The sequence below is a fragment of the Saccostrea echinata genome, unplaced genomic scaffold (assembly GCF_033153115.1).
Source record: "Saccostrea echinata isolate AGI-Se365-2 ecotype Australia unplaced genomic scaffold, CSIRO_AGI_Sech_v1 ptg000064l, whole genome shotgun sequence".
Lineage (NCBI taxonomy): Eukaryota > Metazoa > Mollusca > Bivalvia > Ostreida > Ostreidae > Saccostrea > Saccostrea echinata.
This window is the reverse complement of record NW_026889813.1, coordinates 8,271,377-8,280,124: the sequence shown is the minus strand read 5'-3', so window position 1 is coordinate 8,280,124 and position 8,748 is coordinate 8,271,377. Positions and strand designations below refer to the sequence as shown.

Here is an 8,748-nt window from a genome sequence, read left to right as displayed (position 1 = left end):
TTATCAGAGAATCGATTAGTTGGTTAATGTAAAGGTCGATTCGATCGTATTCTAATTTAGATGTAAGGACCTTTTGGTCAGAGAACTTGAACAATTTATATTTACCTAATTTAATCCTAATGTATTTAATATCGTTTCATTGAGATATAAATCATTTTGTGCTATACAGATAATATTTTTTTTTTTTAAAAAAGAAAAAGGAAGAAAAGGCCACCGAAAATTAAATTATGTTAAATTTTGTAATTTTTCTTCAGAAAAAGCTTTGGACTTACCTGACATAAAGAACTTAATTTGGGAGAGGGGGTCAAACTTTTGACATTTTTAACACTTCATTAATGGAAATAATAATACATAACTATCATAAAAAAGGCTTAAGGAGTGATTGTATACTTTTATTGAACATAATTTGAATATTCATAATGATTCGGAAATGACTATTAATGCACTTAGTGTCTGTTATTGTCATCAACTAAGATTAGACGGTCAATAACCATGTAATGGTCCCAGCCATAATGACAGTCTGAAAATGGACTAACCGTTTCTATATTCTAGTTATGGCTAGTTTGTATCTACAAAACTGATAAATGATTTAATATTGTTGTGTGATAAATTGTGTTTGTTCACAAATACATGTTGTGAATGCTTTTGATAAATCAATCAAAAAGTCTTTTTTCACACCTAAATCCATGTTTGTTGTACATCAAGGTATCAAGGATAAGAAACTGCTTTTATTTTCACTATTTTGTCTACTTTGGATGATCTCTTGCCAACCACTTGTTTGCACCTTACTTTAAAATTAAGATCTGACATATATTATTGCACACTTTATATATAAGCTTTCATTATCCAACCTCCGCAGATACGCCCCGACTAGGTGTAGGTGTGGACATGAAATCATTCGTTGAACAAAGAATTCAGTTGATGTTCATACAAAGCAATTAAAAACATAATTCCAATTCCTATCCCAGCACCTCCTAACTGAAAGAAAAACTGTCGAAACGGTCTTTTATCTTTGTTCTCCGAGTCTAGTAAACTCATCTCTGGCAGCTGAAAGATAAAGGTCTTATGTATAAATTAAAATATAGCCACCTTTATAGAGGAAAATTTGAAGTATATTACTGTTTAAGACTACAGTTCATTTCACAAAATCAGGCATTTTATTCCTATTAAACTTCATTATCCGATTTATAATGATTTATATCTATTTTATATTAGAATTCATTTCGTTTCAATTTATTTATTTGATTTACAGTTTAAAAGTACATGTATTTATAATTGCTTACTAGATCTACCAGTGAGATGTACAGAAACATGCCAGCGATCCCAAGAAATATCCATGGACTTGAATCTCCGATGTTTCCTACAGCGAGTCCGACAGCCATACCAATAAATGACAACAACGAAGACAGACAGTTACACAGGACAGCCTTCTTAATCGTCATTCCGTTCTTCAGAAGAACCGCAAAATCACCTGAATAAACGGACAGAGAATATGCTTTAAACATCAGATTAAAATTACTTGTATCCTAGAGTAGTGAGTGACTTGATTAGAGAATATAAACATTATTGTAGCAAGAAAGACATTTTGGAATAGTTTCTAAAAGGCATTTTTCAAAAATATATTTGTTTAAAACATATTTTAAATACGTACCCATTTCATGAGGTAGCTCGTGACAAAGAATGGCGACTGATGTGCTTAGCCCGCCTGTGATACTGGTAGCAAATGCTACACCCACCGCTATTCCATCACTGAAGTTATGAATACCATCTCCAATAATGACCCGCCACACTAGCCCTCCCATATCCTGAGGAACAGGCTGGTCATGCGAATGACCATGACCTTTAGAATGTTCATATTCATGTGAATGTTCCTGTTCATGTGAATGTTTGTGTTCATGTAAATGGCTGTGTTCATCCATTTTTATCTGCTTTTGTCCGGTGGTGTCTTTGTCGTCCACGGGTTTTAGGTCGACGCTTTCTGATGTCTCTTCATCTGTTCATTCAAATTAATATTTCAGATCTTTTGTCTAAAATACTTTTTATATGAATTTGACGCCAAACAATGTTGAGATACATACATAGAAGTAACTTACCCTTTGAAATAATATTCAATGTAATGTCTAAATAGTTTTCTTTGCTGTCTCTATCTTGCTCCTTTAATAATAGAAATAATGCTGTAGATTTAATTAAACATGTATGTGTATGTGTTGAAGGATTTCTTGATTAGGTATCAATCTTATTTATCATGTCAAATTATTGTGAATGAATCTAACCCTCTTAGAAATACACTATATATACTTTGATCATTATTTCATCAATAGGTATTTGACATCCAATCTAAAGATACTTGTATACCTCGTAATCACAGTCGACAAGGGATGCTTACTCCTCCTAGGGACCTGATCCCACCCCTGGAATGTCCAGAGGTCCGTGTTTTATGCCCTGTTCACAGATTTGTATTGTTTGTAGATTTTTTTTGAGATCGATCACTGTTCGTTATCTTCACTTTTTTCATACTTAAGTACCTTGATCTTTCTGTTCATGTAGATGCCCTGTAGGCGACCAATGATGAAGAAACAGTAGATGCCAGCTAATCCACACAACCCTTTATAAACCTCACCACGTCCTTCATCACTGTCTTCTTTCTCACCAGTGAAGGCCTGTACCAGAAGATAAATGTGAAAAAATACTAAATAACTTTGAAAGTTTGCTATCGTTATCAAAGCTTACTTCATGTACATATTAAGTTGAAATAAAATATTTTAAAACAGGATCAGGGTAGGCTGATATTACAGCATTATCAATGTTATTTGTTTTATCCAGTTAATATTCATTGTTTTCCATTATTTAATAAAAGATCAAGCAATTGATGTTAGCACGAATTCGCTTAATCAGAATTCACTTTAAATGTGTTTCACTGTTAATTCTAGTTTTTTGTCTTGGAGGAAATTTACATGTGGAATCAGATGAAGCATGGCGTCCCCTGAGAGAGCCCCTACTGCCAGGGAGACCAAGAACTGGAGGACGGTATTCAGAAACACTCTCTGTAGGCAGGGTATGAAGGAGACAGCCAGGAGGCCTAGTAAACTGATAGTAATGATAGAGGCGGATCCATAGCCCCAGGCTGGAATAAAAAATCTGTAAACCTTCAGAGAAGTGTTTTAAAAAGACATACGTGAGTTACACAGTACCAAGAAAAAAATCAGATAGTTACTGTTTTCTGTAATTGCTATAAGTTGTATAGCTAAGTTTCTTTCTTTTTTGTCAAATACCGCAAAAGTAAAAATAGAAGTTATCTGTTAGTAAAGCTCCTTTGCTCTAAAAATGTCCCAATGAAAAAATCAAATGATTTTATATGAGAGGTAATCACAACAGAAGCTAGCTGTAAAAACTAAAGGTCAACATGATAATGATTTTTAGAAGTGTTTTTTATTATGTTGGTGATAAGGTTAATACAGGTATACAGTTTTCTTTGGTTTACGGTCATCATTATATCTGTAGACGCTAATGTTTGTGTTTGATTTTTATGTAGTTTCACTCAGAGAAAATACATAAAAGATATTGGAAAAGTATATGTGAAAAAATGAGACTTGCAAAAATTTTGTTAGTGTATCAACCATCTTATTATTTGACTTCTAATTATACCTATTTCTTGTCCTATATGTCAATTTTATTTTACAATATGGGACAACAGTAATTTGAATTGTTCATTGTAAAATAGAGATTACTTTAATTGCCTATACATTGCTTCCATTTGCCGTGCACTAATGATAAATAAATCTCAACAAATTGCCCTTAGGACAGTCAATACCAATGTAGTTTAACACAATATGGACTCGTATTGATGTTGACACGTGTTTCATTTTAACGCTAGGTTATTAAATATCCGGATAGAGAGGTCTCGAATACGCTTTAAATAACCATTCATGTAGACAATTTATGATTTATGATTGTTATATTTGTCAGAGTAAAGATATTTTTCCATATGAATTAAAACCGGTTTTTTTTTAGAATAATTTTACTTCCGCATTTTAAATTTGTAAATTAACAGATTTATTTTTGCAGTGTATCAAGATAATTGGAATATACAGATGTTCTAATACATCCAATACTAGTATTTTATGGTAGAAGTTCTTTTTAAAAAAATTAACTCTATCCCTAATTTTATCACTGACTACACTTTAACCCTAAATAAAAGCCAAAAGAAATTGAAGTGCTCTAACCTTCTGGTGGAATTTTGATAAGTCCCTCCATTCCATGGGAATCTGTCAAGAGCTTATGATGCTGCACATGCGCAAGGGGACAGGCGACACCATCCACCTGGGCCATAATGACAGGACACATGTGATGAAATTGGTCAGCAGTAATGACATCGAGAGTACTGAACCCGAAAAGTTTCATCATGTCAACAGGAAAAAGGCACTTTGAAAATAATGGACAGTTTAATTTAAAAGTACTAGTAGTTTATCAATGCTCATGTGTTAAAAATACACTTAAATGCCTTTTTTTAAATAGACCTCACTACTGATTTACATTTTTGCCTTTCATTTCAGTCATTTGATACAGTTAATGATGATACTGGACAACTGCGAGGTCACCACTTGTTATTCATATCTGCGTTTTAAGTACTACACTTGTTGCAATCGAGGGCACTTGATGTTTTAATCGTTCCTTTTAGTACATATCATTTCATCCCTATCTAAAAATAAATTAATGTGGAGTTCAGTTTTTAAAAAAAAATTATCAAAAGAAAATTTTATTACGTCAAATATCAGCAATTACTCTCAAATACTATTTAAATGAGTAATATACGCAAAAAAGTAAGCAATATCATATAGTGTTAACATTATTATATATTTCCATCAATTCTATATTTGTACAGTGTATAATACAGTGTAGTTCTATGTCGAACACCAAAAGATGAAGAAACATTCTACACTCGTGTTTGATTCTTAGTCTGAAAAATGTTCAAGTTAATGTGTAAAGTAAATTCACTTTGTGAATTAGATTTTTTATGCCCTCGTATCGAAGAGTCGGGGGTATATAGTTTTTGCTCTGTCCGTCCGTCTGTCTGTCTGTTTGTCTGTTTGTCCGCAAAAACTTTAACCTTGCCCATAACTTTTGATTGGTTGGAGCTATGACTTTCATATTTCACATGTGTATTCCTTGTGACAAGACCTTTCTTTGGATTTCATCATCTTTGACCTTTTTACCTTGGATTTGACCTATTTTGCAAAAGTTTATGACTTTAACCTTGGCCATAACTTTTGAACAGTTGGTGCTTGGCTTTCAAACTTCACTTGTGTATTCCTTGTGACAAGACCTTCCTTTAGATACCAACAACTTTGACACCCTTTGACCTTGACCTTGAAGTTTGACCTACTTTTGAAAAAACTTTAACCTTGGCGAAAACCTTTGAACAGTTAATGCTTTCATGCTTCACATGTGTATTCCTTGTGACAAGACCTTCCTTTGGATACCAACAACGTTGACCTTTTGACCTTGACCTAGGAGTTTGACCTACTTTAAAAAAAACTTTAACCTTTGCTATAGCTTTTAAATGGTTGGTACTAGGGCTTTCATACTTCACATATGTAATCCTTGTGACAAGACCTTCCACTTTGACCCTTTGTCCTTGACCTAGAAGTTTGACCTACTTTTGAAAAACTTTAACCTTGCCCATAACTTTTGAATGGCTGGTATTAGGGCTTTCATACTTAACAAATGTAATCTTTGTGACAAGACCTTCCTTTGGATACCACCCACTTTGACTCTTTGACCTTGACCTAAGTTTGACTTTCTTTTCAAAAATTTTAACCTTGGCCATAACTTTTGAATGGTTGGTGCTAGGGCTTTCATCCTTTACATATGTAATCCTTGTGACAAGACCTTTCTTTGGATACCAACAACTTTGACCCTTAGACCTAGGAGTTTGACCCACTTTTAAAAAACATTAACCTTGGCCTTAACTTTTAAACATTTGGTGCTAGGCCTTTCACATGTGCATTCCTTGTGACTAGACTTTCCTTTGGATACCAGCAATTTTGGCATTGACCTTGACCTTGGAGGTTGACCTTCTTTTGAAAAACTTTAATCCTGCCCATAACATGTGAACGTTTGGTTCTAGGGCATTCACATTTCACGAACATGTGTATCTCTTGTGACAAGACCTTCCCTTGGGGTCCCATTTGGCCTTGGCCTTGACGTTTTACTTACTTTTAAAAAACTTTAATCTTCGCCATAACTTTTGAACAGTTGGTGCTAGGGCTTTCAAATTTCACAGGTATATTCCTTGAGACAAGGCCTTTCTTTGGGTAACAACATTTTTGATCTCTTGACCTGGAGTTTGACTTGCATTTGAGAAACTTTAACCTTCATCATAAGCTGCCATACGGGGGCATCAGTGTTTCACAAACACATCTTGTTTTTTTGTTGTTTTTTTTAATGCTTTCTTTTTTAATGCGGTATTTTAAAGCTTAACAAATATGCTGAAAAATACATAGCGCTTTTTGCAATGGTTGCAACCGTTATTCCCAATATTTAGAAAGAAAGACATTTTATCGTTTATACTATTACTTCTCATAATGACAAATAAAAGAAAGACAATTTATTGTTTATATTTATATCTGTATAAAGTGTGTAAAAATATGTAAATATTGTTTTGTTGATCGGTGCGTTGCATTGATGGAAGAGCCCACTTCTTAAACATTCTTTTATACAGATGGCTTTCTAAAACCAGGCCCTCGTTTCATATAAAAAAAAACTTACGACTAAGATCAAATTTGTAATTACAGTTTATTTAATTTTTTATGTTGACATTATTGTGATTATAATGTGATTAAGAAAAATTCGGTAATATTTTATATCAGTATAATCGAAAAAAATTATGAAGTTGATAAGATTTTAGAACTAAGAGAAAAAATTAGTCTTAGTTGTAAGTTCTTTTGTAAAACGGGGCCCAGATCTAAATCCTAGTAGTTTAAAGTTAATTGATTGATTAAAGGCGATAGATTTTCAAGAGAAAGAAAGGAGAAAATATTCATTTTCTCTGAAACTTTATAACTTGCTTATTCATAAAAATCACCTGATATGTATAGTCCAAACTTACCTTAGAAAATATATCCTGATGCCTGCGATGTTTATGTTTTCTTCGCAAAATTCTATTCCTCTTCGGCTGATGCTTATGATCAGAATGCAATGATACAAAGTCTGCATGTTGAAAATGTTCATTTAAGGGGTGTGTTATTTGAATATCACCTATTTCTAAATTTTGGTAAAGGTGTTCAAATCCTTCAAATGATAGCATTGACTCGTTTCCATACTTTTGAAATATATGTTTGATGAACATTTTCTCTATAGCAGACATGTTTTGAATATCTCCACCAATCTCCTCCAAACAAATAACAGATATGACCACGGCAAATACAAATATTGTCATACCTAAAATTAAAAGAATATTAAACATTTCACTTTCCTAAGACACTGTGTATTTGTGTCTGAAATTCAACATCTTTATTTTTCAATTAACTCGGTCATAGGGGTTGTGTCTGCACGTTTTTTTTAAACTTTTTTTTTCTTTTGCACTACAGATATGTGTCAATTGTCCACAGGCATTAAAGACTATGAATTGATTTAAACACTTTTTTAAACAAATTCTTTCAAAGAAGCAAAAAAATTTCTAAACCTCTAAGCTGACCATTAAGCAGCATCAAATTTAAAGAGAAAATATCCCTGGACGGCTTTTTGGATGACAAACTTGTATTTATCTATTCGACTTCAAAACTGTCTTTTGTTAAACTCTGCTGTCAACATATAATCAGGTAACAAACAAAAGTTTTAGTAATTATAGATCACTTGGAAATTTCACCCATTTCTATTATGTATTCCACAAGTATCTTTGCAAGATTTGTTAAAGAGTATTTCAATAAACTGGCATTAAAAACAATCTATCATCCAATAAAATGAAAACAAAGAATTAACATTTAGATCATTGTCATATTTGAGAAAAATTATTAGTTTTATGAAATATAAGTAAAATCATGTTTTATTCACCCATTTGGCTACGTGACTGCTCTCGATCTCCTTGGAACTTAAATGGAAGACACCTGACAATTGAGCTTCAATTCAAATATCTTTTTAAATCAGATCAAATGGTTTCTATGGCAGCATTGTTAAAAGTACGTCATTCCCCGTGTTTATATCAGGGTCATTAAATAATCTACAGTGAAGTGTTCTGCACATTATCAGTTAGTCTCCACTCAAAACCTTCAAGAAGTGCATCCGATTACTATCACTGCAATCCTTCTGACGAGTCAAAGAAGAGGAAACAGTTTTCTCCTTGTGTAGAATCAGATAAAAACAGATGTCCCTAAATATGCAGTTGAATAAGGCAAATTAATGACAGATCTAGAAGTCTCGAACTTTCGACTTGTTATGTGAAGCTTCCGTTTTCTAATCTCTTCTTGTTTTCAAAACGGATAATTCATTATGTCATCCCATGCGTTATGTATTAACAAAAAAATTAAAGTATTGACGTTATACATATATTTAATGCGACATATTTTATTTGAAGTACAAAAAAATTATGCAGTAGGTAAACTTTAATAATTATATTACATATTAAATGTCAAGAAATGCACACACACACACAAAAAGGAGTAAAACAGAGCATTTTAATCAAATGTTAACATACTGGTAAATGAACAAAATGGTTGGTCTCAATGTTTTATAGTTCATTATAAATTATGT

General features: G+C 32.7%; 1 protein-coding gene across 1 annotated transcript; it reads right to left on the bottom strand.

Moving 5' to 3' along the window:
* Nucleotides 1–430: 430 nt before the first annotated feature.
* On the bottom strand, nt 431–7,871 carry LOC133175727 (zinc transporter ZIP6-like). The gene is made up of 9 exons (XM_061310834.1): nt 7,868–7,871; nt 7,109–7,440; nt 4,224–4,422; nt 2,955–3,124; nt 2,526–2,660; nt 2,094–2,154; nt 1,652–1,993; nt 1,284–1,471; nt 431–1,047 (listed from the first exon to the last, which is right to left on the bottom strand). Exons 1-9 carry the CDS (start codon nt 7,869–7,871, stop codon nt 895–897), a joined length of 1,584 nt encoding a protein of 527 aa, XP_061166818.1. The 3' UTR covers nt 431–894.
* Nucleotides 7,872–8,748: the final 877 nt, after the last annotated feature.